Source organism: Anas platyrhynchos, chromosome 5, assembly GCF_047663525.1.
Source record: "Anas platyrhynchos isolate ZD024472 breed Pekin duck chromosome 5, IASCAAS_PekinDuck_T2T, whole genome shotgun sequence".
NCBI classification, from domain to species: Eukaryota; Metazoa; Chordata; class Aves; order Anseriformes; family Anatidae; genus Anas; species Anas platyrhynchos.
The window spans coordinates 23066930-23094424 of NC_092591.1; the positions used below are offsets into that span (position 1 = coordinate 23066930).

The following is a 27495-nucleotide window of genomic DNA, read 5'->3' on the forward strand; positions in this document are numbered from 1 at the left end:
CCTCCTGTGCAGCTGACATGCAGCTGAGCAGAGCAGGCCTCTGCTAATGTCTGGCCTTAGGCTAGAAAACAGCAACACATGTTTGTGACAGTCCTTGGGCCTAAACTGAAAACTGTAGCGTGTTTCGTGTTTTTGTTTTGTTTTGTTTTTTTTTAAAAAAAAGGAAAGAAATTCCATTGGCTGTATCTTTTATTTTTTTTAGCTGTTGCCTTGCTGGCCATGGCACAAACACTGGTCTAAGCATCTTGCATCACGACCTGGTGCCTTGGGCTTTGCTCTGTCCCTAAGCCCAGAGGTGGGCCCTGCTCGGCGCCCAGCCCGGTGCTGCCTCTGCTCCACCTGCACCAACACCACACCGGGAGGCACTGAGCTGCAGCCTTGGGGATGTGAAACCAGGCCACGGTAACCCTGCCAAATGTGTCCACGGGCTGGGCTGTGCTCCTTCTCTTCCCACAGAGGATGGTCCCACACATTCACAGTTGGGAAAGGAATTTCTCACCCTCCTTCCCCTGCCTGCTGTGGCCAGCTGCCCCTTGGAAATGCCAGAGACGAGCCCAGCTGGTGAGGCCCATCCCCTGCTTTGTTCCAGGTCCCTGAAAGCATGTCAGCTATTCTTCTCACCCCGCATGGGGGCTTGGCCATAGGGACCACAGCCCTGCCTCGCCAGGCCCCACACAGACCCACAGCCTGCATCCCCCTGCCGCAGTGGGCTCGCAGGCTTGTCCTGCAGGGGCTTGCCCTGGCAGAGCCACCACAGGTTTCTGAAGTGCCAGGAGAAAGTCCTCCCCCTGCCATCACAACCTTTGCACCTTGGGTGGAGGACCACAGAAAAAGGATTTAGACAGGCCCACCAGAAATCATGTACATGGGGACCTGAGCAAATCATGCCTCACCAACAGGTCTCGCTCTCTCCTGATCTTAAAGCGCTGCGGTGACGGAGGTGCCATCGTATCCCTCAGCTTTACTGGTCTTGCAGGGAGACATATTTTCCTAGCAGCCAACCGAAGTCTTTCCTGCTTTATTTTAAGCCTACTGTATCTTATCTGCAATGGTCACAGAGAGCACATTATTTCCTTATTTGCTCCCACTTCTCACGTATTTGCAGAATTTTATCACTGCTCTCCTTATTTCCCCACTCCCTATCCCCCCTGCCCCATCTTCTCATCTCTAGACTAAACAAATGCAAATCTGTCAGGCTTTCCCTAGAAGATGTGCCTCTGGACCTCAGATCATTCTCATTGCCAACAGTGAAGTTTCTCCGGGTAAGTCACAGCTTTCCTGAAGTGCTGAGCTCCAACCAGACCAGATACTCTACCAAAGACAGGAATTAGGATACAAGCTGTGCTTGATTTAGAAGATACAGGTGTGCTGGTTGTTAGTTTTTACCCTAAGTCTTCTAGGGTAAACTGGATCAGGCCTTGTCATGCTGGAAACATCCAACTACTTTTAACTTGCTGCCACTGTTTTGTTTTTGTTTGGTTTTTAACTTCTGTTCTTATAACACTGGTAGTGAAGTAGGTTTGGGATGATGTTTCAAAGCGGTCTCAGTAGCAACCTAAACTAGGGGATTTCATGCGCTTTGATTTGTGGCTTGACTTTCCCTTAGAAGTTTCACAAAGACAAACAATTAAAACACACCAGCGAGGGACAAATGGGACATAACATAGGTCCACCTAAACCAGCGGATGCTTACGGTAGTCAACAGTTGGTAACTAGAAAGAATGAGTAAAGAAAAGGACAAGCATATTGCTACTTCCCTGAAATGCTTTCCTTGTTGCAAGCAGCTGGTGGCCAAAAGATGTCTTGAGCCAAATGCAGTGGTCATTTTTGCTTAATAGACCTTAGTTGTTTTTTAATTTCATGAATTTGTCCACCCTTGTTCTGAATCCCCATAAACTTTTAATGGCACCCTATCACCAGCTGTTAGAAATTCAGAGACCAACTCCCCTTGGTTGGGACCCCACATCTTTTTCTTTGATTCATAAGGCTATGCATTACTCATCATCTCCATGTGCCTCAGAACTGTGTAGCCATTTAGCATTCACCTCTGACCTCTTATCACTGAAAAATTCGCTGTTTACTTCTGATATCTGTTTTTGTGTGTGTGTTTTTTAACAAAACAATTCTGTTTTATTGAATTCTCATGACTTTCCCTCTTAGTCCACATCATCTTAGATTCTTGAGGAGCCTCTGGGCACGGGAACATGAACTTGCTTTTCTTCCTCATTGTACAGAGTCATCCCTCCCCCAGATAGTTGAGGGACTGCAAACTGTGTCTAGACCTCCTGGCACTTCCAAGTAAAGCAAAGGTCTAGGGTGTCTCATTAGCATCTGTATAGCCACACCAGATGTTAGCTTTAGGTGAACAAGCAGGATGCTTTGCTGAGACTGCAGAGTTTCAGCCACGTGCAGTAAAGCAAGGCTCAGATCACCTTCACCAAGTGAACAGCAGGAGTACCGTAAGGCATTACAGCTGCTGTGCTTCCTTACAAAGTTAGTGTATCCTGATTCACTGTGCCTCAGGCTAAGTGCTAGCTCGTAGCCTGCTGTTTGCGCACGTGCTTTCCTTCCCCCGTGGTTTAATCCCATACGTTGTGTTGAGAACAGCAGCCAAGGCATGGCTACGCATCCTGTGGGGATGGCAGTTGCCAGCCAGAGGGGCAGGGAGCCAGCTGGTGCAGCACCAGCACAACCCTGGGTTGTTGGTTTTGCTGGAGGAGCCCTCAGCCAGCCTCTGAGCAAACCCCGAGCCCGTGAGCCCCATGCCTGCGAGCTGCAGGCTGAGGCCAAAGCGTGTCCTATTAGAGTAGCAGCAGGACATCCAAAGCAAGCCCTGTTTGTGATGAAAGGAAGGCAATTAAAATTCCACTTCAGCTGCCTTCCTGTCCCACTTCCTAACCTTCCAGCAGCAGGTGATTAGTGCAGCCTGCCTTCTGCTGCCCTGCCTCAGCTGCGCCAAGGGGCCCTGCAGCACGGGAACGCTGCTGCCACAGCGTGGCCGGCCGACCAAGCACCGCAAAGGCAGCGGGATTCAGGTAGGCTTGTCTCAAGTTATTTGAGTGTGCTTGTCTTCTCAGTTTTAAATGATTTTGCTCTTAACAAAGCTCTCGTCTTGTCTGTGAGCAGGCTACTGGGCCTGGCTGTTTATTTTCCCATAATTCTGCCCAGGAATTACCAAACGCAGCACATAGGCATGCTGTGCAGTGACATCGGGGTGTGCACACCCCATGTCTGATCCTGAAGCCCACCACATGCATAGAGTATCCTGTGCACAGGAACCCCAGGAAAATATCTCCACCCCTTTCCCAGCCAACCAGCACTTTAAGGAAGATAGCCCTGCAGGACACGTCCAGGAAAACATGACAAAGGGAAGCCCTCCCGTAAGTACAGGTGCTCATGCTTTGTACAACTTCCTTTTCTGCCATATAGTCGGATATATTTTCTGTCATATACTGTTTTGTACCACTTTCTTGATGTTCATTAGCACTGTATCACAAATAATCACCACAGAATAGTGGGAGGGAAAAGGCTAGAAATGCTCTCCATGTGCTAAAAGGCAACTCAGACTGTCTGTTTACAAAAACAGATATATTTTTTCCAGCCTTCTGTTTTCCACATTCCTCCTGCTATGTTTTTTCCTGTCTTCTACAGATGAGGATGGATATGTGTTAATGATTTAAAAGAAAAAAAAAAATCAAAAAAGCACAGTAATTCTCATGCAGCAACATTACTTCAAGTTTGCTGGTGCTGCTCTGCAGATCACCACTAGCAATAACCATAATAAGCAAGAGAAGCTGATGCCTAAATTGTAAAATCTAGCACTTCAGTCGCCCTATAGGTTAGACAGATTTCCACTTCCAAGTGGAACTCACCTCTCCCCTCCCTCTCTTCCCCCAAACAACCAGTTCATGTGCTTTAGAAGATACCTCAGGGAACAGGCTGTACTAGTAGAAGAGAACAAGCTAATGGCTCTTCCTCACCCACAGAGGCAGCAGCTGAAGTGGGGTCAGCCAGAAGTACTGCACCTTGTTTATCTTAGAGGAATAAATCCCACCCCCATTGAGTCTAGTTTGTTTTGGCCTGGAGCTCTTAGAGGTAGCTGACCCTTGCTAGAACCATCTTGTAGGTGAGTTTGCCCAGCAGTGGTTGCTGATTTCCTTGGACACTGAGTGACAAAATAATCGTCATTCTTGGGGAGCAGGCTAGTACGAGTGTGTGAAAGGATTGTGTTAGAGAGCGATATGCAAGGGAGGAGAGGGATAGCTTTAACATGATCTTAAATCCCTTCAAAAATGGGAAGGGTTCAAAACATTTACTAGCAGATCAAAAGCAGAGAGAAAGCAAGCAGCTGCTCAAACTAAAAACTGCATCAGGCTCATGCTCTCCGCTCACCCAGAAGTGAGGAGTAAATCACATTGGGATCAACACTCCTCACTGATTAGTGTTTTTCCAGACAGATCCCTCCCTCAGCCTGGCCACCAAACCTTTGAACTTAAGCCGATCTGAACACGCAAGTACCGTGGTGTTTTTTTAAGTTAGGTTTATTTAGCAATAGAAGTATGTACATGTAAGAGAATCCCCTGCAGCACGAGACATGCACAAAGCAGTGAGGGACTGAAAGTGGTGCTGCTCAATGGCCTTCCTCATCACCTGTCATCCCACTCTACCCAGCAGCAGGGCCAAGATTAGAAAGGGAGAGGTGAGAAATGTATCAGTCCACGTGGCAGAGTCTTCAGGGAGAGCCTTTCCAACAACCATTATTAAAACAAGCGGGCGCCATAGCCAAATGTCTGTTTAATGCCCTCGAAGTAGTAGCGCTGCCAGCCTTGCTTTGTTCTTTCTTCCTCGCTGGCAGGAATGCCCTTGCCTTCCAAGCACACCTCCGTCTCACCACCTTTGTCAGTGAAGTTCAAGGTAATTGTTGCGAAGTGCCCTAGGAGGAAGCAAAACAAATCTGTCAGCAGCAGGCAGTATGCTCTCCTCCTCCTCTCACACAGCACCGCTTAAAAAGACTCCCCAGGCTCCTCCCCAGTAGGATCTATTTATGACAGCTGCAGGCCTTCCTTAGAGAGGGAGGAGAGAGCTCTTTTCATAGGGCTCAAAGCAGTTACAGCTTGCTTGGCTGTGGCTGAAGCTGCTGCTTCCTTGTTCCTGATCCCCAACTGCTGCTAACCAGTGGATCACGACTGACCCCACTGTGTGGCATATGATCCAGGGCTAAGGCACCCTGGTTGCTTGCCGGAGTGCTGTGTGAGAAGTGGGGCTGGAATCCTTCAAACACAGGCTCAAGTTGTAATGCCAGAGTCCCTTTTGGACTACTTACCAGCTGGCCAAGATTTAAATCTCCATTTCATAACAAGTTGCTTCTCAGGGACCTGGGAAAGAGAGACAGAGAGCGACATTGAGGAATAGTAGTTTTTGTAAATCCCGCAGTCCAACTGAAAACAACTATAACTGTGTTTGATCTTACGAAGTCCCTCAAGAACACCACAAGCTGATTTTAAGTGGCACTTTATTTCCACCCCTCTTCTAGGAAGGCAGACCAGGCTAAACCTGAAGCAGGCATGGGCAAGAACACAGGAAAAAGTAATTTTGGAAGCCTTACAGATTCAGACTCCAATAGTAGCCCATAGAATATGAGTGCAAGTTCTGAACACTGTTCACCACGTTCAGGTGCTACCTATCACTGGAAGAAAGTCACCGAGACTGCAATTTCTGATTCAAACACTGAGACAGATTCCCTGTCCACAAGACTTCTTTGGCACAAGGGCTAAAGAGGAAAAGGGCCAGTTCTCTCCCACCCTCAATAACTAATTAAAATCACACAAAGACAGGGCAGATGCAGGACTAGATGCCGTATTTTCTCCCCAGGCTACAGTCCCATGCATTTACTTATACTCTAGAGAACCCTTCAATAGCCACAGCAATTATAGATAACCACCAGGCACCAGCTAGGGATTCCTGATTAGTGAATTATAACTCAAATACAGTATGACAGAACTGCTGCTTCAGAAACAAAAAGGCTGCCCCAAAGCAAGATGCACCTGCACTAGTTGGTACTTACTAGGTCAACAAACTCTCCTGTGACACTGCCATCCAGCAATTGGAACTTGCCTCCTTTATCAGCCTCCAGAGCTGCTTGTGCGTGGGTGAAAGCTTGGACCATCTGAAAAGAATTCAGGAGACCAGGATTACTTGCCATTATCCACCGGCAAAATTATTTCCCAATAGCTCCCACCTAGCTACAAAACTTCTGGAAGAGGAGGTGAGTCAACAGAATGAGGTCTTCAACAAGAAAAGACAAAACCCCTGGCCTGGCCAGAAAAGCACAGCTATAGCCACTACAGCAGCATCTTGCTTACCAAGGGAAAAGAACCCCCAGCTTTCACTATGTGCTCTATGCACTTGTTCTCTAAACCATGCTTTGATTTACCCTGATTAATTCCTTAATGAAACCTGGTCCAATGAAAAGATGATCTTTATTTTATTGAAGAAGGAGGAACCAAAAGCTAAGACCATGTTTAAATAATGATACAATGCTGCTGTCTGTACTTATACTATGTAAAAGTATGCAGGGAGAGGATCTATCCCCTAATAAGGCTAACAGCACCTAAACTTAAAAGGAAACAACAAAATCCAAAAGCACGCAACTGTAAATCCCAAGAGATGTGATCACATGCAGTAAGGGACACACCTACAGCCAGGTGCTGACAGCAGCCTGGAGCTGGCTGCTGGCTGGCATTAACAGTCTCTTGTCAGCTGCATGAAAAATGCACGCACGAGCTTCAAGCAACTGTTGTGCAGACCAGCTTTCTTGTTCCATTCTCACGGATTGTGAGTGTTCTACAGAATGTCTTAAAAAGCTTCTTATAACCAACCTCCTGTGTGCAACAACAGAACGAGCCTGGAATTACCTCTTGAGTAACGAATACCCGGTAGAGCTCCTCAGGAGATGTTAAGAACGTGTCCTTCAAGCTGATTTTACATGTAGGGATCTTGACTCCTATGGATTTGGACTGCGACGTTGCAGAACTGCTGCTGGCAGCCTTCTAACAAAACAACAAACAACTGAAAAACACACGTACTTTTTCTCAATCATCTCAGTAAATAGTCACATATCCAAGGAAAAAACAAAGGCCTTAGGGAAACATGCAACATCATGTTTGAGTATAAAAAAGTGGATTTATTGGTCTGCTTGAATTAATTTCTGCTACAAATGGAAACAGGCCTGAACCACAGGTTGACAGTTACTGCACACATATCCTACAACATTGATCCTGTAAGCCCCAAAATCTAATACGCTTCTTCAGAGACCCAAAAGCATGTTTGCAGTTTTATTTACCTTGCGGTCTTCTGCTTTAGGTGCCACCTGAGGTGTTGTGTCCATGTGTTCACCGTTCACTGTGGGCAGTATCATGCCCTGGGTGAATTCTGGAAAGACAGCAATGTGCCCGTGAAACCAATAATAGATCAAACAGACCTTTAATCTCTCATTTGAAACATACAACCAAAAGGGTCTTCCTGGTTTCTTCCCTGCTCTTGCTGTCAGTCCCATCTTGAAACCAGTTAAACAAACAAAAAAAAGGTAAACAGGGCTCATTTTGCACTCACTACTCACCGCTGAAGGACATAAGAAAACCTGTCTACAGCAAGAGTTAGGAACTTTCTTCCTATTCCTAGTCTCAGCATATGCCATTGTACATATCACTTTTCTACCAACATCTGCCTTGCTCTCATGTTGATTCTTTCCCCTCTCACTCCCCAGTACAAATAGCAATTGGGTTTCAGATACTTTTACCTTGATGATCTGAACAAATCAAACTTTAAGTTGCTTTTCAGACTGGTTCCCCATTTCTCAGATGACTGTAGTACAGAATGAAGTTACTTCTAACTCTGTCTTCAATTTATCCTTTTTGGGCAACAGATTCCAGGGCAACACACAGAAACCCGGAGGAGGTCTCTCTGGTGCCCTGCCCAATTACTTTTGTAACTCCACCAGAAGTTTCAGCTCATTTCGTCATCACGTTTGCTTTTCCTACAGCTCTGTCACTTCTGCCTTTACCTCTTATAGAACGTTTTGATCTTGCCTTCCCTTTTGTCTGTTCCAACTGGCAAAACTCCATCATATAACAAAACCTTATTAAAAATTCTATAATCCCAAATGCTGCAATACTTATTTCCCACCAGCTACTCTTTATTTCAGCCCACCAGATCATACGGTTCTTTCCGAACATCATTCTCATCTTCCTCTGGGTGACAGCACCTCCCAGTTTGAACAGTGAAATTTAAAAACCTGAGGGTACAGAAACTTGATCCAGCAACCTGTGGTGGTTTATACTGAAAGAAACTTGAATGTTGAGTGTGTGTGGCGTAATGTAATAAAACAGATACAAAAAGTGACATTAGGATTTTCAGCCTGGATTAGGGAGCAGAGCTGAACTCTACCAAAGAGCATTGCTGGAATCAGAGATTTGTTTTTCTATAAAAGTGTTTTGTTCCAGATGCTGAGCCCGCTCACTCAGTGACACCAGCAAAACCTGCAGAGTACCTTTAAGTTACCAGCTATTCTCAAATCCAAGTAGCCCCAGACTCCTTTCAAGTGCGCTGCTTTTCTCTTTTGCCACACTAGTAGAGAAAAAAACACCTTTGAATGGAGCGAGCTCACTAAAGGCCAGATTGTGCCACACGCAGTGGCTGACACTCAGCATCACCATGGCAGCAAACACACGTTACCAGGTTCGTTTTCCCTATAGCTGACCTTCAGCAGGAGAAGGACAGTCCCAGTTTTAAAAAACACCCATCAGAAAATGCTCTTTATTAATGAATTCCCATCAAAGTCAACCTGGACTACACTACAGTGTCTGCAGACAGAAGTGCTTTGTGCCAAACACTAACCATTTTCTAAAGACATAAGAAGGTAATGGTTGTTTCCTGAAAACCTTCCTGAGGAGGGGAATATTCCCTCTTCTCTGCCCCCAACCCTTATTGAGTACTACCCCTAAGGGTCCCATAACCCCTCTCCTTCTCATGTACCTGTTTTGAGAGTGCTGATGTAAGTTTTTATTGCATCTCTGATCTTCTCTGCACCCTCTTGCTTCATCAGGGTCTTCAAGTTAGTGTCAGGCTCATCTTTAGCAAGGCTGACAAGGATCTAAACAAGAAGAACAAACACTAGTTAACAAGCCTGTGCTTTCACAGTCCTTCTGTTACTTGATCCAACATCACAGCTGGACTTCAGCTAAGTTTTCACAAGCTGCAGTGCAGTTTTACAAAGTCTTCTATTTCATCTACTGTTGGCCTACAGTAACATAGACACCTACCTAAAACCCTCTGTGTGCTACAGACAGATCCCACGTACATGAAAGGCAAAAGTTAATTTGATAAAAGATGCAGCAGGAAGTTAGAGGTCTCTAACGCAGGAAATTTCTGCGCAAAGGAAACATGCCCTGAGGGCTCTCCCTAGAACAGCCGCACACCCAGCAGTGCCAGCTTTTAGCCACGCTCACCTCAACTTCATCAACATCGTTCTCATCTGAGAGGTTGGGAATCTCCACATAGCCTTTGTACTTCACTCCTGTCTTCGAGGTGCCTGCAACGACAGCGATTTTGCTTGGACCACCGTCCCTTACTGTGGCTGTGCTGCGAGCAACGTGACATCGCATCACAGCGCGGCGCTCCCCGTTAGTGCAGATCCCAACGTGCAGGGCCCCCCTAACCTCCCCCTTTCACCCGGCCTCGAAGCCGGAGCCGCCGCCACTCACCGGTCCACGCCAGCTTGATGGCCCACTCGTAGAAGAAGATGAGCTTCCCCTTGCGGTTGTTGATGGAGGCCTCCCCGTCCAGCTTGCTCACCTCGGTCACCTCGCAGGCCCCCTCCTCGCCCTCCACCCGCACGGGCAGCAGCAGGGCCTTCAGCCGCTCGCTGGACCAGTTGGAGGCATCCCGCTCCGTCCTGCGGGGAAGCGCCGCGCCGGGCGGTCCGTCAGGGGCCCTCGGGGACCGGGGGGGGCAGAACCGGGCCCTCCCCGACCCCCCCCCCCCAAGCCCCGGGGGCGCCTCCCGCGGCCCGGCCGGGCCCCGCGGCTCACCAGTGCCAGTTGTTGACGTTGGTGGCGTCCGCCCGCTGCTCCACGATCCACCGCGGGTCGCCCTCGCCCCACTTGGCCATCGGGACCTCCTCCTCCTCCTCCTCCTCCTGCCGCCTCCCGTGGAAGCTGCTAGAACCGCCGGCCGCCCGCCTTCCTTCCGCCGCCGGCCCCGCTCCCTTCCGCCGCCCTCCCCCCCCCCCCCGCCCCGGCTGCGGGGTTCCGCCGCCAACTTTTCGTTCCGCCCGGCTCCCCTCAGGAGCCGCCCGCGCGGGGCACGCCGGGACTCGTAGTTCACGCGAGGAAGAGGAGAAGGGCGGGGGGGCGGCGGGCGGACTACAAGTCCCGGCGTGCCCCGCGCGCGCGAGGCGGCCGCCCTTCCTCAGCGGCCGGTGCCTGAGGCGTGAGGGGAGGTGAGCGGGGAGCGGGCGGCGGGCGGGGGCTGAGGCGCTGAGGAGGCGCTGAGCTCCCCGTCGCTGTGGCGCTGCCGTTGCAGATGAGCCGGCCGCGGGCGGACGAGGAGGAGTACTGGCACAGCTCCAAGTGCCGGGCCTTCACCTTCGACGACGAGGACGACGAGCTGTGCCAGGTAGGGCCCCCCCCCCCTTCCCCCCCCGGGGCTCCCCGGTGAGGCGGCCTGAGGCGAGCCCCCCCCGTGTCTGTCTGCCCGCAGCTGAAGGAGTCCAAGCGGGCGGTGAACAGCCTGCGGGACATCGTCGACGATGAGGAGGACGAGCTGGAGAAGGTCAGCTGGAGCGGGGAGCCCGTGGGAAGTGAGTGCAGGCCCCGGGGTGTCCCGAGGCCCCCTCCCACCCCTGCGGGTCCGTGCCCCCGCTGCTGCTGCTGGGCCTCAGCGCGGGGCCCTGCTGGGCCTCAGCTGCTGGGTGCCCTGCCCTGGAGCTCATCGCCCGCAGAAAGCGTGGCACCTGCTAGCCAGTGAGCAGCGTCCAGGCGGTGACACCTTACGTGTGGATCACCCACATAGCCCCTTCCTGGCCTGTGCTGCATCTCCTCCCACCAGTGCTGATTTTGCCTTTTCCCATCCAGTGTCTCTGCCCATCAGCTATTTTGTTGTACCGCCTTGTCCTAAAGCATGTGAAAAAATGCATGAAAAAGGGAAACCCATGTCTTGAACAAACAGAAGAAAGAGGAATGCATGTGAACATTGACAGCTGTTTTGTCAGCGTGGGGAGGAAACCTGTCTTAGTTCCCCAGTGTCCAGGGAGGGACCTACTTGTCTGTAATCTGAGGTAAGACAGAGATTCTCTGTCTTGGCTGCGTACCTCCAGAGCATGGATGATGCTTTACCTCATAACAGACACATAAATGCTGGGTGACGTACACTTTTTTTTTTTTTAATATAAGCCATAAAGAGCTGTATGGCATTGCTGAAATGCAGCCGTTTCTGGAGGGCAATAAGCAGCTGTTTAACAAACACTGTTACATGAAATTGGGATTCTGTGCAGTGCATTTGGTTAGCGCTGGGTGTCAGACTTAACCAGGACAGTTAGTGCAGAACTGACCGGGTCATGCTTGGTAATATTCCTGCCCTGCCATAAGAACTGTGTTTACAGAGTGGTTTCTCTTTCCCTGTTCTGAATAACCTCTGTCTGTGCACAGGCATCTCCTGGTCAATCAAAGAGACCGCCTCCAGCAGCTCTACCTCCCTGGATGGCCGAGACTCCAGCCTACAGAAGGGTTCTTCCTCCAATGCTGCTTTACCCAAGCAAGTTTCCTCCTACTCCCTAAGCAGCCTATTCAAAGGTGAGGTTCCTCATACACAGTACAGGCAAATGGCTTTTCCCACAAGAATATCAAGGGGAAATCAAGTTACCTTATGTAAATCATTAGTAAGAGTATTACAAAACAGGGAAGCTCCTGTCCCTCTTCACTGTGAGGGTGCATCTGTCACCGGTCAGAAACTGGTGACTGCCTGCCTTGTGCAGAAGACGGGCAGCTCTCCCATTGTGGGAGGTGGCTTTGGGGATTTTGGCTTCTGATAAGCTAGGCTCCACAGAATAGCAAGGTAGAGCACAGCACTTCACCACAATCTGTTTGCACAGTGGAAAAGAGAAGGCTGCAAAAGGACTGGTTTGATCCATGCAGGCCTCACCTGACCCTCATTGGCTCGCTGCTGCTGGTAGCAGTGTGCAACATGGGATAGTGCAGCACGGTCTGTGATGGCACAGGCTATTTCACATGGTTTGTGATGGCACAGGCTATTTCAAAGCCTCAGGCTGCAAGCAGGTGAGCCCCAGCTATGCCAGTATGGCACGTATCTCTGCAGAGTGGCCTGTTCTGCACTCGCATGGCTGCAGCTCACTGGACTGCAGTCTCGACCCGTGTTCCCTCTGCAAGAGATGTTACCAGAGCAGAGACAGTCTTTCATGAGTTTTGTTTTGATTGCAGGACGAAACAAACTTCCCAGTTTACAGTCCCTTTCGGATGGTAAGTTCAGAACCCCTGCATCATTGTGGGATGGGTGCAGGTTTGCATAAACCACAGCATTTCCAAAAAAAGGCGGTGTCATCTTCCTGGTATCACAGAAATGGGTTGTCTGAAAGTTGTTCAGCAAAGCAGCAAAAGGGTTGGCGCAATGATTTGAGGGAATCTGTTTATGTACAACTGATGACTGTTGGGTTCAAAGCAACTTTGTATAGCCATTTGATGCTTGTGTTTGGGTCTTCTGACACAGAAACCAAGGACAGGGCAGTTTTGGAAGTAGATATGAGTCAGGATTTTGTTGTGCTCCTCAGTTTTGTCCTTCCCTTTCAGCCCTCTCGGACACAGGAGTTAAAAACTATGCCCCAGAGCTGCGCAGGCCGAAAGCTGAGTACAAGGTGAGCAGCCTGTGTTTGTAGTGCTGAGATGAGAGCTTTTTGTGCTCTGAAGGTTTTATGGGAATTGATTAATGACTATTTCAGACAGCAGAGGGCAATGCAGGGATTAGGACAGGGAGCTGCAAAATGCAGACCCAGCCTCACAGCTGATTTAGGTGTTTTCTGCCCTTACCCAGAAATAGGGAGCTTTGCTGAGGATATTGGTTATTCCTTCCCCTGCTGAAGGCCCAGCAGTCTCTATGAAAAGGATTTCTAAATAGTGCTTTGCCAGTAAACTGCTTTCATGTTTGGTCAGATGAACTGCGTGCTCCTTAAAAGAAACCTGAAAGTTTCTAAACTTCTTGTTCATGAATCCCTGGGACAGGGAGGGCACAGACATAAGGTACCAGCTGGCAGGAGCGTTCTCCTCCCATAGAGGCAGTGCTAGGTGCTGCAGAATCCAGGGGTTCTGGGGATTGGGTGAATTCCTCTTGTCCCAGCCCAGCAGGTGTGAGGCTGTGGTTCCCTGTCCACAGGTCCGGACTGTAACAAGGCTGAGCACACAACCCCAACAGCTGCAGACGTGCACAGTGCTAGCACAGCTGGCCACACAGATGAACACAGACAGAAACCGGTGCCTTTACCAGCAGACATAGACACTCAATGTTCAAGCCAGACGCTGAGTCTCCTTTCTATCTGACCAATATTGAGTTCTACCAGTGGAGTATAAAAGCACTCCGTGAGCCTTTCCAGTAACTGTTCTGTGCCCTTATGCTCAGAACATCTGACCTTCAGTTATATATTGACTTGAGACACTCGTGTGCACTGGCTCCCTAGTAGGGAGGAACTGGAGCAGCTTTTTTTTTTTTTCTCTTTTATACTTGGGTTTTCAGTAATCTGTTGTTCTCTTGAGTTGCTCTTTGTTTTTCTTGTGGCAGGACTACAGCAGTGATTGGAGCCCCAAAGATACAGTCAGGCGAATGCAGAGGGGCAAGGTAAGAATATTCCTCTTTTGTCTGCTTTCGAGAGGAGGAGGGGGGGGGAATGCTCCCAAACTGCTTTACATTTCTCCATGCTTCTGGCTGTTCCATGAGCAGGAAAGGGATCCGTGTTGCTTGCAGCATCTGGCAGGGATGGTGCTGTGCCTGTCTGTTGCTTTGCCAGGTGGCAGTGCAGAGATCGCTGTAGCTCAGGAGCAGCAGAAGACCTGGAGGGTTTTGTTGGGTTATTAACTGAGTCTGCTCAGCTTTGACAGGAGGTACCTGCACTGCTGCAGCCCTCTCTACCCTTTCATCTCCATGGGCTCTGTTTATGGAAGATATCCAAGGCTGGGGGGCTTTATTTCATTGCTTAGTTGGTGGCAAATGGGGGGATGAAGATGGAATCTTAGTGTCAGCTGCCTCAGTTCGCAGTGAGTGCCCAGGAGCTGTGTGCAGCCCTTAAGAACTGCCTTCGAAGCTGCCTGGCCTTAATAGCTGCCGTGCTGAGGCATGCTGGACAGAGGGCAGGTGGACCAAAGGCTGAGAGAGGCCACAATTACAGGATAAAGAAGGGGGGAAGGGTCGTGCAGTTCTACTTTTCCATTCTCCTCCATGGGAAGAACACTATGGAGTTCCCTCCTCCTGTCAGGACCGGTGGATTGTGGCATGCAGGGAAGTTTGGCCTCGTTGTGAGAGTCTTTGTGCTAAACGTATGGTGTCTGCTGTGCTAACCCAGGCAGTAATGAGGGCTAACTCCACAACCTGAGCAGACAGCTTCCCAGGGATCACACAGCACATGGCTTCAGCTGAATGGGAAGTCCTCCAGTGGTTGGTGGGGCAGTGAGTTGTGTTACTGAAGGGCTCATGTGGAAAGATTGGGTAACACCTTAGGGCTTGGTTCAGCGTGGGGGCTTGCCTGATGTCTTGTATGCCTGCTTGTACCTCTTCTTTCTCCAGGTGTGCTCTCTAGAGAGATTTCGCTCCCTGCAGGACAAGCTGGTGCTCCTGGATGAAGCTGTGGCAGGGCACGATGGGAATGTCATTACAGCCGTGAGTCCTACTGGGGCCGTACAGGGCTGGGATCTCCGGGGTGACCCCACAAAGGCTGCTTGTGTGAACAGTCAGTTGGCCTCCTCATCTTGCAGGATGGGGTTTCTTGAGTTCAGGTGAAGAAGTTACAGAAAATTGTCAAAGCTTAAGGCTGGAAAGTTCCATATTCCTGCTGGCTTTCCTGCCAGTCTGCAGAATTTATCAGGTAATAACAAGGAACCTGATCCTTCAGCCCTCAAAGGGCTTCTTGCAGCAACTTCTTAAAGGCCAAGGTTTAGTCTGCTCCCTGCAGCACAGAAGATTTGAGACTTCTCTATTTTTTCTGGTTTCCACGGCATCAGGCAGCAGGTGGAGCTGTGTCAAAGCTTCCCCTGTCCAGGTCTTTTAAGTCCTCGGATGCTTCAGGGAAAGGTTTTTCTTTGTCTCTCTAAGCTAAGCTTCAGAGAAGCCAGGCAGCTGCGGCCCTGGCTCACTGCTTGCCCTGTGTCCAGTGGGTTGCAGAATTCAGCTGAGCATTGTAAGAGCTGTGCCTTGCAGAAGTTTCCTGAGAGGTTGGCCAAACTTGACAGTTTGCTGTCTCTCTGTCTTAATTCTGGTGAAGACTGGTACGCTCAGCTGAGAGCTGCCTCTCTGTGCTCACAGGTCCTGATATTCCTGAAACGGACGCTAAGGAGAGGTGAGTGTGACTGGGGCGAGGGTTTCTGGGGCGTGTTTCAGTTAAGGACAGAGAGGCTAGTTCTTTACCAGCTGCAAGTCACAGGGAGACAGCAGCCGAGGTATTGCTGCTTTACTGAGCGTGAAATATTCTTGCAGTGGGTGTAATGTGGGAGGGGGGTGGTGGTGCCCATCAGGGTCCCAGAGAGGAGCTTTAAACACTGGTAGGTGGTGGTGGTGAAGGGGTAAATCAGAATGAATCCGCAGGAGTGGCATTCTGCTGGGAATTCACCCAGCAGCCTAGTGAACGTGTCTCTTCTGTGTTGGAGCCCCTGGAGACTAGGCTTTGAGGTGGGGTAAGGTTGCTGAATCCTGCTAATTGCTTGCAGCTCCGTGCACCATGCTGAGCCCCCTCTGGCTGAGTCATGCTAACTTGCTTTGCTCACACGTGCACATCCCTCTCTTCTGTAGAAATCTTGTTTCGGGAGCTGGAGGTGCGGCAGGTGGCCTTGTGCCACCTGATCCATTTCCTCAAGGAGACCGGTGAGCAGAAGATGCTTCTGGATCTGCTCAGGTGAGGCTTTGCCCAGCCACGTGGCAGATCTGAGCACACTGCTAGGTATCTGCCTCCATTTAATGCTTGCTTAATCCCTTTTGCAGGTTCCTAGACAGGACTGAGGAAGTTGCTGTGAGTATTCCCAGGAGCAGAAGCTCCCTTTGCTTGGTGAAGAGGGTGCACTGAGCATGAAAAGGGCAGGGAGAGGTGGCTGCAGGGTGTCTGGTTGTCAGGCGAGAGCTTTGCATCCCTGTTGTGCCCCCTGGAGTCCTGTACGTCCTAAATTCATGAGACAGACTGTGCTTCTTTTCCCACTCCCTCCAGCTCTCTCAGTATCGGGAGCATTTGAACATCCAGGATGTAGAAAAGAAGAGGGAATTTCTGAAAGGATGCATTGGGTAAGGAAAAACAAAAGAGGGTGGGAGGGGTATGTGTGCTCCACAGAAGCTGGTAATAAAGAAAATGAGACCCCTGTCTAAGTACTGCAGCTTAAGTAGTTCCAAAGCTGATGCTGGCTTTGCCTCAGTGGTAGTGGGGTATTGTGGACATAACATAGACAGAAGAATTTGTGTTGATCACTAGTCCAGCATCTTCTGCTACTTACCTGGGGGCAGAAATGCTTTGTGGACCTTCTCATCAGGTTGTGAAGGGTGAAAGCTTGGGTGCTTGAGCACTTAAGGAAATTGGTAACATCAGCTTTAGGTTTTTCTGTATGGGATGGCACATTGTTTTTTCTTCTGTGGAACCTGTCTAGGAGAAAGGCAGCTGGAGAGGGCAGTGAGTGCAGGGTTGATGGGGCAAGAGCTTGAGTACCTACTGTCAGGCTGGGAAGAGTAGGGGGTGTTCCCCACATCCCTGTATGTGGAGAGCACATTCAGCAGAGAAAAACATCCTTCCAAGCATGCTGTGTTAAGAGCTGCTGACTGTTTTCTTCCTGCTTGTCTGGCCAGGCTGCCATTTCCACCTGAGGATATCTCCCACATCCAAGACCATTATACACTGCTGGAGAGACAGATCATAATCGAGGTATGAACTTTTTCTTTTGCTGGTCAGGAGGTGACCGCAACTATCTGAGATCTGTATCTGTTCCTGACTCATACCACACTGCATCTAAACAGCCTGCCTGGCTGGCGTAGTTTAACTGCTCTGCAAGCTGCTGTGCCAGACCCAGGCCCACGTGTGAAATAGCAGACATCAGACTGCGTGGCGTGTTGAGGCTGTGCTTGGGCTTTGCTATCACAACCCTCTGCCCAGACCTAAACCCCATAACTGGGTCAGGCAGCTGCCCTGACTCATGTTCACCCTCTCTGTCTGTTTCCTCAGGCCAACGATCGGCGCTTGGAGACGGCTGGGCAGTCGGAGATATTTCAGAAATACCCTCGCAAGGCCTCAATTCTCAACATGCCACTAGTGACCACTCTCTTCTATTCCTGTTTCTACCACTACACGGAGGCCGAGGTGAGGATGGTGTGGTAGAGGACCAAGGTTACATCTCATCCCTGTAGCCCTCAGTATGTGAGGTGTTTAAGCTGGGCATGTTAAGGAAAGAAGGAGAGGAGGTTATTTCATCCATAAGAGAGACCAGAGAAATGAAGCTACCTCAGCCATCTGGGACCAGGTTGGAGATTTCTTTTTTGCTCTAAGAAAGGACATTCAGCCTGGGGTTGTGGGGTTTAGCTGCCCAGCACGGTAAAACCACCACAGTCCTATCACAGTGTTGCTTCCTAAAAGAAATCACTGTCTTGTGCTGCCACCAAGCAGACAGAATTAGTCCTTAATCCCATGAGGCTGAGGTGTATGGTTCTGGTCTCTGAAGTGCTGGAGGTGCAACAGCTTGAGAGAATGTAGTGAAAACCAAACCAGAGACCTAATGGAGTAGGTTGGTTGCTCTCTTCTGTCAGTTTTTCCTTTGTCACTGTAATGAGCAAAAAGCTCATAAAGACTTTGATAGCAGGGAGATTGATCATGTGCTGGGCAAATGCCTTACAATGAAAGGTGTTTGAATCTCTATCTTGGCCTCCTCTGAGTTTGCACTGCCTGTCTGCTCTCTCTAGGGAACATTCAGCAGCCCGACCAATCTGAAGAAAACATTTAAGGTATGTGAGCTTCCTGCAGTGTGGCAGCACCAGCTGAAAACGTGGGCAACTGAATTGTGTTTAGCGAGGGGGCTGGGCAGGAGTTTTAGAGGCTCAGCACAGACACGGGTTTGGGAGAAGCACTGCATTCTTGTTGGGCAGGCCCATTGTGGAAGCTCAGAAATGCAAGTGGGAGTCATGTGGAGGCTTCCACTGTCCCACTGAGTGGGGCCCATGCATCCTGGCTGCAACAGCACTTGCAAATCCCCATCTCCTGCTCTCTGCAGTGCTGACCATGGTCTCAGGCAGTGTCTCACTTCCTTGCCTGGCTGTTTTTGTGGTTTCTGACAAGGCTGGGGACAGGCGCCATTCCTCTCCATCCCACACAGGCCTTCTGAGCAGTGCTAGTGCTCTGACTGCAGCTCTCTGCCTTGCAGATTCCTGATAAGCAATATGTGCTGACTGCCCTGGCTGCCCGTGCCAAGCTGCGAGCCTGGGAGGATGTGGATGCCCTCTTTACCACCAAGGTGAGTTGGGGAAAGCCTTGCTGGGAATTCAGTTCCAAGTGCTGATATCTCCTCCTGATAGCTGGCTCATTGTGGAGTTACCAGACAGACTGGTTTCATTTCAGCAGGGCCCAGCAGGGTGTTACAATATATTCCTCCTCTCCCTGAGCTCTGCTGGGCCTGGACTGGCTGCAGTGACTGGGCCAGAGTTGCAGGCTGCCCTCATACCCCTTTACCAAATGGTTCACAGCCAGCCCGAGCCTAGCCCCTGGATGAAGGGCTCTGCCAGCGGTGCGTGTGGTGGCTGGTGGGGTGCGTTGCTGGCAGCTGGAGAGATGTTATTTCTTCCTTCACAAGGGGAGAACCAGTTTCTTGCTTCCTCTTGCAGTGGCTGGAGGGATTGCCTGTTAGGTTTAACAAAAGGTTTGGCTGTCATTTCAGAACTGGCTGGGCTACACCAAGAAGAAGGCACCTATCGGCTTCCACCGGGTGGTGGAGATCTTGCAGAGGAACAATGCGCCTGTCCAGGTGAGCAAGGATCTGCCTGTGTCCTCTTGGTCTTCACTGGGATTTGAGGCATGATCGATTCCCCAGGTGAGCTGCCCACAGAGCGAGCTCTCCACAGTGCATTGCCAGCTTTGTTTGCTACGGTTACTTTCTATATGCTTCATCTATCTGGCAAAGGCTGACCTCATCCCTAGAAATGAGGTGGAACAGGACTTGGAGCTTTGTGAGCAAAGTTCTACTGCCCTTGGAGTCCTTAGCAAACTTGTCCTGGCCACTTGTTGCCTCAGGATGGATGGAGCCAAGTCTGTGTGACCAGTGACCTTGAAAGAATTTGTGGCTGGAGTGAAAGAATGGTGCCGGAAGTACCTGCAGAAGGGAGCCGACACACTCTTCCTTCCCTTGCAGGTGCTGCAGGAATACGTGCGCTTGGTAGAGGATGTGGAGACACGGTTGAACCTTGCCACAAAATACAAGTGCCACGATGTTGTCATAGATGTGAGTCCTTGCTGTGTGTGTGCAGAGAGGGGACAGGAGCCTGCTCTTTCTCCCCAGCTTTCCCATGCCAATTTGTTGCTGTGTGCCTGGTGGGGTTTGCTTATTCCTGAGTCTTGGGAAAACTTCCAACTGTGGAAGTGTCCCCTTCGCTCAGATGTGTGCTGGTTTTGCTGTTTATCTAGACGTACAGGGATCTAAAGGATCGCATCCAGCTGATGGCATATAAATGCAAGGTGGAGAGAGGCTCTGCAGAGGAAGAGAAGATAAACAGCATACTCAACAACACGGTAAGAAACACCTACTGCTTGTTGCAGAAACTCTCATCAGAGATGGCTTTTGGTTAGGTGTGCAGAAAGGGCATGGCTCTCCTGCATTCTTTTCTCCCTCCTGGGAAGCTACAGTCATGTTTGGGGTTGCATTCAGTGTAGGAATGAAGGGTGAAGCTGATAGAAGTAGCACATCTGCGGTCAGCACTGATGTTAGTCGTGCCTTCTTCTCTCTTTTAGCAAATCCGATGGAAGAACTGAGCACCTGCAAGCAGCCTGCTTGGACGTTGCCTTGCCAGCGAGAGAGGGAACTGCAAAACCTGGTCCAGCGCCAACAGAGCGACTCTGTTACTCCTCATTGCATGATCAGTGTTCGTCAGTGACAGTGGGTGCCCGCGGCTCGCGGGACAGAAGCGTTCAGGCTGGTTGAAGGCAGCGGCTCTGATGCAGCCAGTGAAACCACGGAACTGATCCACCAGGGCTGATTCCTTTTGGAATCTGATTCTCTTTGACCTGGCTGTAAGCCGGGCATGGCTTTTGTTTACAGAGGGAAGTTGCTGGGCAAGACAAGGGTACATTTGCTCTGTGTGGTGTCTGAGCTTATAACTAGCAAGAGGAAGAGGTCAGCCACGCTCATGGGTCTCCAGCAGGCAGTGCTGACCAGTCCCTGTAACGTTCAAGCTGGCTTCGGCATCACCAGTCATGGCTGTGGAGAGAGTGAAGCCAACTGGGCTGTGTTCTCCCCGTGTCAGAGCGGGATGGGGGAAAGGGCCAGCTGCACCTTAAAGTCCATTTCTTCATTTTGTTGTGGCTCACCCTAGGAAAAGAAGTGTTGTATGAACTCCTGCAGAGAGGCAGGGCAGCAGCCTCTGCCTGTATCCCCATTCTGGCACTCTGCAGCTCTCAGCAGATACCTTGGTAAGGGAAGGGTGAGCACATTGTGCAGAGCTGGTCAGAACCCTGCTGTGTTGGATGGAGAGCCAGGAGCGACCCTTCTCAGTCAGCACAACCCTGCTGGCCCCAGCAGGTTTTTTTTTTTCTCAGAGTGTTATGCCAGAAAGGATTGAATTGCACTTTCTCAGAAAAACAACTCCTCAGGCAACTGCTGGCTCCATCCTTCCAGACTTCACTTCCATTCCTGAAATAAAGCTGTCTCTTTCTCCTTGGGCTGTTTATTTCCTTCCTGCATTGAGCACTTTGCCACTCTGTGCAGGTCCTGAGCAATTTCTCACCTTCTACAAAGTGAGTATGCAGGGTGTTTTCTTAGGTCCTGAAAAGCACATTGAGTGTCACTGGGAAGAGGCTTTGCTTGCAGCACTACCTTATTTCACACCTTCCAAGCCGTCAGCACACATGAATTCATTTGAATGTTGCAGGAGCTCTGCTGCCCTGTGGGTGATTGCAGAGAGTTGAAGGTTATGTGCAGCAGTGCACCAGTTTGAGGGCAAGTTTGGGCTCCAGGATCCCGATTGCACTGTGCACTAAGTGTGATCTCAGTTTGTGTGGTCACTGCTGGTTTATTTTTTTCCCACAGAATTATAGGACTGATTAGGTTGGAAGGGACTTCACCATCATCTCATCCAATCCCCCTGCTCAACCGGGGGCACCTACAGCGGGGGGACCAGGACTGTCTCCAGTTGGGTTTTCAGTATCTCCACAGCAGAAGCCTACCCAGCCTGTCTGGGCAACTTTTTCTGTATTTGACCACCCCCCTGTTTAACAACAACAACAAAATTGTTTTCTTGTGTTCAGAGTGTTTTCATGTGTTCGGACGGGATCTCACATCTTCCAATTTGTGCCCGCTGCCTCTCATCCTGTCTCTAGACACTGCTACCACGAATAGTCTGCCTATTTTCCTTCCCTCCCATCAGCTATCTATACACACTGATCAGACTTCCCCTGAGCCTTCTCTCCAGAGCGAGCAGTCCCAGCTCTTGGCCTGTCATACAAAAAACTCTCTAGTCCCTCAGCCACCTGAGCAGCCCTTTGCTGGACTCTGGTATGTCCACATCTGTGCTAAGAGCCCAGAATGAGGCAGCACCCTGGGTGTAGAGGAGGGATTGCCTCCTGTGACCCGCTTCCTAATGCCCCTGAAGCTGCTGGCTGGGGTGAGGTTTGCTGCTGGGCTCACCCATGTGCCCCAGGCCGGGACGGTGCTTGGTTGTGGGATTTCTGAGTGGAGCTGCTGGGCTCTGGAAGAGGCGATGCTCCCGGCTCCTTGTAGGAAGGAGTGAATGCCCCGAGGCAGCTGGTAACCGGGCGCTTGCCATGGCAGCAGGGACACAAACTGGGACAGACCCCGAGCAGGTGGAACCTCGGCAGGCTGCGGGTGAGTGATGGTGCAGGTCAGGACCCCAACCACACGTGGTATGGCAGGCATGGGGCGGCTTTGACCCTGGCTCAGGCTTGGCTGAGGGAGTTTCTGTCCTGGTGGTGCCTCTTACCCCGTGGGAGCCGTATGGTTGAAAGCCCTCAGTGTCTCTGCATCTCTGGGGCGGGTTTGTGGTACTCTGAGTGGTGCTGCGGGCTCCCTGGCACGAGGCAATGGGCACAAACTGGTTTTCAGAGCTGCTCATAGTCACTCTGTTGTGACAACTGCCTTGTGCCCCCCAAAGCATCCCTGTGGCCCTCTTCAAGCACTGCTGCAGCTACCAGGCAGGGCTCCCACACCTGCGTGCTGCTGCTGAGCTGCAGCCATTGGGGACGTAAGAGATGTCTACAAGGAGAACCCCCGAGAAGAGCCGGGGTCTGTGTGTTGCCTCTACCTCCTCTCTAGCAGGTGCTGGGACGGGCTGCAGCGTTGTGTGGCTGGAGGCCGTGCCCTTCTTCTGAATCCTCGCTGCTGATGCTTGTCCTGGGCTAAGATGTGCGACATCGCAGAGCCCTTCGCATCCTTCCAGGCTGATGAAGCTGTAGAAGGCGAGGAGGGGTGGCTGTACCTGACAAGGCGCCACAAGGGGCTGGCAGTGAACGCGTGCGCCCACTCCCTCTTCTTCTGCAGGCTTCTCCAGGCCCTCAGGTAAGGCGAGGTGAGCTCCCACTGTTGGCAAAGTGTGCTGCTCTGGTGTCATGTCGGGGGGACCTCACAGCACCGAGCTCTTCCCAAAGTACTGCATCCTTACTGAGCTAAAGTGTGACGCAGGCACATCACCACAGGTCTGGTGCAGGTCCAGGTAGCACCAATGTGTCCCTGGGAGCCTCTGCCTCTCTGGTAGCCCTGCTGAGGACCATGGCTGGGTGTGAGAAGCAGGGCCCGTGGCATGGGACCCTTCCCGGAGGTCAGGGCTGCAGGTGGTCTGGGCAAACGTGGCTCCCGCTGGGCTGACGGCAGCTCCTCTGCTTCCCCAGACCAAACGGGACCGAGGAGGCCGTGCCGACTTCCCTGGTGGGCAGCCGCGGCCTGAAGGTCGGCATTATCGGCGGGGGCCACCTCGGGAAGCAGCTGGCCCAAGTGCTACTGGCGCTGGGCCGGGCTCCGCGCCCCTCTATCCGCATCTCCACCCGGCGCCCCGAGAGCCTGGGTAAGTGCTCCCCAGCCGGGGCCTGGCAGTGGGACTCGGTGTAAAACTCCTCCTCATAATTGTATTGGGGCAGAGAGGAAGCAGGGGTTATTACGTGGCTTTTTATAGATGCTGAAAAGTAGCCAGATCCCAGGGCTGGGCTCTCTGGCTTTAGATCAGCGTGCATGGGCCGAGCTTGCTGTCTATTCCTGGCCAGCAGGCTGCCTGCAGGAGCGGTGATGGCAGCCAGCCACCCCCTGTGCCATTTGGGGCGGGCAGCCAGCCTGCGAGGGGTGGCTGTGCATCACCCACGTGTGGGTGCTTCTTCCCCGTGCTGGCTCCGTGGGCTCTGAGCCCCGTGCACCTCTCTTGCTGCAGCAGACCTGCAGGAGCAGGGCCTCACCTGCCTCTACGACAATGCGCAGCTGGCGGCCTGGGCGGACGTCCTGTTCCTCTGCTGCCTGCCATCACACCTGGCGGCCATCTGCTCCACCGTGCGGACGGCCATCAGGAAACCCTGCGTGGTGTACAGCCTCGTCACTGCGGTCCCTCTGCCCAGGTAAAATGGCCCGGGCCATTTTTGCAGCCCAAAGCTCAAGGGGTGAGCGCAACGTGTGTGCTCTGGCCCAGCCAGAGCTGCGGGGGAGCACAGCTCTTCCCGTGCCTCACGATTTTGCTGCAGAGCATTGCTGTGAGCCTGGTCGTGGTCAGTCAGTCCCCTAGGCCCCCAGCTGCTGGATGCATGGGAGCATTTCAGAATCTCAGCTGGTTTCCTAAAGGAAGCTTTAGGCTTTGTGGCTCTGAACTCAGACGTGGTCAGGAGGTGTCAAAGCAGCTCCAGCTCAAACACTGCCCTGGTACTGAAACCCCGCTCCTGCCAGGGCCTCTGGTTACTGCTGTAGGATAACCGTGAGGTAACGCAGAGAAAAACATGCAAGGCAGCAGCCTGCATTTTCCTCAGGCAAAAAAAAAAAAAGCAAACCCAAGGCGCTTCCTTTCAGTTTGCAGATCCCACACAGGACAGCTGCTTCCTCGCTTCTCCCCCAGCAGCCAAAGCAGGGCCGTGCTGGTGCTGATCGCAGGGCCGAGGGAAGGGGCCAGGGGCTCTGGAGGAGGTGGGCTCTGAGGTATCCTCCTCTTCTGGCACACCCAGTTCTTCGTGTGCATTTGTTTTCAGGTTGAAGCAACTCCTTTGCTACAATGCCATCGTGAGGCCACAGTACCAATGCCCTGGCCAGGAGCCCACGAAGGAGTGGGGGATGAAGGGGACAATCACAGCAGCGCTGCAAGACCTTGCTGTTGTGCAGGCAACATGCCCCCTCAGCTCCCAGGGTAAAACCTCTTGCTTTGTTTAAACTCAATAGCAAAGATTAATTTTAATACCCTCACCTGAAATGATCCTAAATTAGAGGTTTCAAACAAACCAGCCCTGATTGCTAATGCAATTCTTTGCAGGCCCGTGAGTCGAGAATCTCTTCACACCTGTGTGCATATTGGTCGTTGACATTTGATTTTGTTTGTTGTGCAGGGAAAATCAGAGTCAACGGCAAATGGCTGGTGGGCATTTTCTATGCAGCCCTGAACAGCAGCATGTGGCAGAGCCTGCCTCACCAGAAGGCACTGAAATTGCTCAATGACCTCTGCTTTCCTGCACACTGCCCCATCTGTACCGAGCAGAAAGCTTCCTGCCCGCGGTTTGAGTGCGAGAGTTTTGTCAGCAAAAATTTTGCCTGTTCAATGACACAAGAGGAGTAAGTAAAAGGTTGAGTGCCAAGGTGCTGCTTGTTTGGGTTTTCTCTTTGCTCTGAAATGTGCCACAGCCAAAGCATGGGGCTGTCTTGCTGGGTTGGAAGGTGCTGAAATGAGTGCTGCTCTCAGGACCACACACCTGCCAGGAAAGATCGCTTTAGATATGTTAGCAATAAAAGACCAGGACTATCATCCCTGAGTTATTTTGTCCTGGTCCCTTGTTCCTGTTTGTCTGGTAGTTGGGATTGTCTGAAGCCACTGGTCAGGATTGAGACACTGGATGCAAAAAATAAATAAATAAATAAATAAATAAATAAATAAATAAATAAATCCTATTGGAATGCCTGGAGAGGACATTTTTTATGAGTAATGAATTTACATTAGTTCAAGACCAGGTTACTGAGGATGTGAAGTCAGGGGAGCACTGAGGGAAAAGGCTCCTACTGGTACAGGATCTCTCTACAGGCGTTACGTTTGGTTCTGCTATGCCTGGCACAGTAATGCCTGGAACACTTCAGCTTCACGTCTCGAAGTCTGATTGTTTCTCAAAGACCAGAAAAAAAAATAGTAGTCAGACACTGAAGAAAGACATTATTTGGTAAGTTATTAGCAAGCTACAATAAAAGATTCTGCTTGTTCTCTCTTCCCAGAACCTTCCCCTGGTTTGACCTGACAGCTGCACAGCTGAGAGAGTCTCCCTTCAGCCAGCTGCTAGACAAGAGTGAATTTCTTCAGAAGCATCTTGCTCTGCTGTACCAGGCATCTTTTGGAGACTGGCCTACAAAGCAGCGTGGGCTGATCAGCACCAAGACATCTCTTACATCAGCTGTAGTGGAGCCTGGCGTGGCATTGGCTCACAAAACCTCACTGCCCACAACTGCTTCCAACATTTTCTCAGAAATCCCAGAGGAAACTGCTGACTATGATTCTAAATCCTCGTAAGCTATAATGAAGCCCATGGCAGAATGCTTTGCTGAGATCTCATCCCAAAGGGATAAAAACCCAGATATTGATAACCCTCTTCCATCATTTCCCCTTCCTGGACTCATGCAGTTTTATGTGGTAGAGGAACAGACTGTAAGGACTTTGTATTGCTGGGAAAAAAATAATGCCAAAAAGCTAATAAACCTTTATTTATCCACTGCTCGGTTGTAATACAAGCTATTGATGGAGATCTTCTCTTATAAAAGATTACAAACTAGAATTACATTCTTTTCATTCTTTTTCCTCTTTTCTGAAACACCATTTTGCATCAATCTGCAGCTTTGCCAAGCATAAAACCAGCATTTTTACTAACATATCGGCACTGAGATCTCTTGATTCTCACCTTTGGAGACAAGAACCACCTCTCCATGTACTTGAAGCCTAATCCGGTTTGTGAATAAATTGCTAAGGATGGCTTTGCTGTGAACAAAGGTCTTGTTGGACAGCTGTGGAATATGACAATGACTGTTGCCTCAGGCTGGACTGGGGATTGAGAGAAGCAGCACTATTTGTTCTTGAACTCCTTAAAAGATGTTCCAGCCAATAACCTTATTGATGCATTTGCTTTTACAAGTTTTATACACCAGACTGCTTGGTAAACTTGTTTTTTCCTGACCACCCGAATCTTGCCTTATTTTAATCTTAACTTACTTATCACACAGTCACCTCGGACTATGACCTGATACAGCTTCACTGTATCAGTTCCAACGGAAATGTGAATTACAGTTGCTTTGTACTGGCTACAGCTTTGGTCTAAATAATTAATGAGGATTGGGCCCTGTCCTTTTCTTTTTTCTTCCCCATGGGGATCTCAAGGAAGGCTTTGTGGCCAAACAAAATTGTGATGATTTAGTCAGAAGCACTCTTTCTGTTGAGCCAGGCTTTAATCGACATTTACTTGTACTTCCTTGCTGGTGACAGTACATGTTCCAGATAGGTTGTAAAACTGAAGTCCCCCCACCATTACAGACTCTGTGGTACTTCAGGGAAAAAGCATTTAACTGGGTGTTCTGTCTAGATCCACCCAGGACAGATCATTTGTCATTCCCTAACTTCTCTGGTTTACCTTACAGTGTTCTCTCGTACTTCCTGCCTTGTGTGGCAGTACTGTTTACTACGATAAACCACTGCCGGGTTCTGTCTCACAGGAAATCACTTCCGTGATGAGGACAGGGATTGGTTGTCTGTGTTGTAACTAAGCCCCTTCAGATCATTGATGGCAGAAACTGGTAATTAAAACACATCTATGATTGTTGTTTTTTTTTTCTT

The 27495-nt window shown here is 50.5% G+C and overlaps 3 protein-coding genes and 1 long non-coding RNA gene across 7 annotated transcripts; 3 read left to right on the plus strand and 1 right to left on the minus strand.

The window, feature by feature from the left end:
- The first annotated feature begins 3134 nt into the window (after positions 1 to 3134).
- On the plus strand, positions 3135 to 5735 carry LOC140002596 (uncharacterized). Its single transcript, XR_011809582.1, has 2 exons — positions 3135 to 3380; positions 5534 to 5735. It is a non-coding gene; the product is annotated as an uncharacterized lncRNA (long non-coding RNA).
- Positions 4524 to 10282, minus strand: AHSA1 (activator of HSP90 ATPase activity 1). Of its 2 annotated transcripts, none has more exons than XM_038180530.2 (9): positions 10089 to 10282; positions 9762 to 9952; positions 9507 to 9589; positions 9034 to 9151; positions 7343 to 7431; positions 6915 to 7049; positions 6065 to 6166; positions 5324 to 5375; positions 4524 to 4933 (listed from the first exon to the last, which is right to left on the minus strand). In XM_038180530.2, exons 1-9 carry the CDS (start codon positions 10166 to 10168, stop codon positions 4761 to 4763), a joined length of 1023 nt encoding a protein of 340 aa, XP_038036458.1. In that variant the 5' UTR covers positions 10169 to 10282; the 3' UTR covers positions 4524 to 4760. The 2 variants fall into 2 exon arrangements, with proteins under 2 accessions (XP_038036458.1, XP_038036459.1); XM_038180531.2 differs by having other exon boundaries at positions 6915 to 7046; positions 10089 to 10261.
- A 91-nt stretch (positions 10283 to 10373) lies between these two features.
- VIPAS39 (VPS33B interacting protein, apical-basolateral polarity regulator, spe-39 homolog) lies at positions 10374 to 21155 on the plus strand. Its single transcript, XM_038180527.2, has 20 exons — positions 10374 to 10498; positions 10582 to 10674; positions 10759 to 10858; positions 11706 to 11849; positions 12495 to 12533; positions 12861 to 12925; positions 13843 to 13899; positions 14842 to 14934; positions 15577 to 15610; positions 16060 to 16162; positions 16249 to 16276; positions 16469 to 16542; positions 17095 to 17170; positions 17468 to 17602; positions 18199 to 18240; positions 18657 to 18746; positions 19167 to 19253; positions 19638 to 19727; positions 19910 to 20014; positions 20234 to 21155. The coding sequence occupies exons 2-20, from the start codon at positions 10582 to 10584 to the stop codon at positions 20252 to 20254; spliced, it is 1476 nt and encodes a 491-aa protein (XP_038036455.1). The 5' UTR covers positions 10374 to 10498; the 3' UTR covers positions 20255 to 21155.
- A 146-nt stretch (positions 21156 to 21301) lies between these two features.
- NOXRED1 (NADP dependent oxidoreductase domain containing 1) lies at positions 21302 to 26386 on the plus strand. 3 transcript variants are annotated; one of them, XM_072038417.1, is made up of 7 exons: positions 21302 to 22338; positions 22773 to 23012; positions 23342 to 23514; positions 23872 to 24052; positions 24671 to 24825; positions 25022 to 25244; positions 25893 to 26386. In XM_072038417.1, the coding sequence occupies exons 2-7, from the start codon at positions 22858 to 22860 to the stop codon at positions 26182 to 26184; spliced, it is 1179 nt and encodes a 392-aa protein (XP_071894518.1). In that variant the 5' UTR covers positions 21302 to 22338; positions 22773 to 22857; the 3' UTR covers positions 26185 to 26386. The 3 variants fall into 3 exon arrangements, with proteins under 3 accessions (XP_071894518.1, XP_038036456.2, XP_038036457.2); XM_038180528.2 differs by having other exon boundaries at positions 21302 to 23012; XM_038180529.2 differs by having other exon boundaries at positions 21302 to 23012; positions 23875 to 24052.
- The last annotated feature ends 1109 nt before the right edge of the window (positions 26387 to 27495 follow it).

What these genes read in the sequence shown, in the direction of transcription:
- AHSA1 (XM_038180530.2), bottom strand. Translation starts at nt 10,168, where the DNA reads ATGGCCAAGTGGGGCGAGGGCGACCCGCGGTGGATCGTGGAGCAGCGG. An exon ending in CATCAAGCTGGCGTGGACCG is followed by an intron (nt 9,590 to 9,761) that starts GTGAGTGGCGGC and finishes CTGTCGTTGCAG; the next exon opens with GCACCTCGAAGACAGGAGTG. An exon ending in ATTTAAATCTTGGCCAGCTG is followed by an intron (nt 4,934 to 5,323) that starts GTAAGTAGTCCA and finishes GCTTCCTCCTAG; the next exon opens with GGCACTTCGCAACAATTACC.
- VIPAS39 (XM_038180527.2), top strand. Translation starts at nt 10,582, where the DNA reads ATGAGCCGGCCGCGGGCGGACGAGGAGGAGTACTGGCACAGCTCCAAG. An exon ending in GGCGAATGCAGAGGGGCAAG is followed by an intron (nt 13,900 to 14,841) that starts GTAAGAATATTC and finishes TTCTTTCTCCAG; the next exon opens with GTGTGCTCTCTAGAGAGATT. An exon ending in GCCACGATGTTGTCATAGAT is followed by an intron (nt 19,728 to 19,909) that starts GTGAGTCCTTGC and finishes CTGTTTATCTAG; the next exon opens with ACGTACAGGGATCTAAAGGA.
- NOXRED1 (XM_038180528.2), top strand. Translation starts at nt 22,858, where the DNA reads ATGTGCGACATCGCAGAGCCCTTCGCATCCTTCCAGGCTGATGAAGCT. An exon ending in ACTGCGGTCCCTCTGCCCAG is followed by an intron (nt 24,053 to 24,670) that starts GTAAAATGGCCC and finishes ATTTGTTTTCAG; the next exon opens with GTTGAAGCAACTCCTTTGCT. An exon ending in ATGCCCCCTCAGCTCCCAGG is followed by an intron (nt 24,826 to 25,021) that starts GTAAAACCTCTT and finishes TTTGTTGTGCAG; the next exon opens with GGAAAATCAGAGTCAACGGC.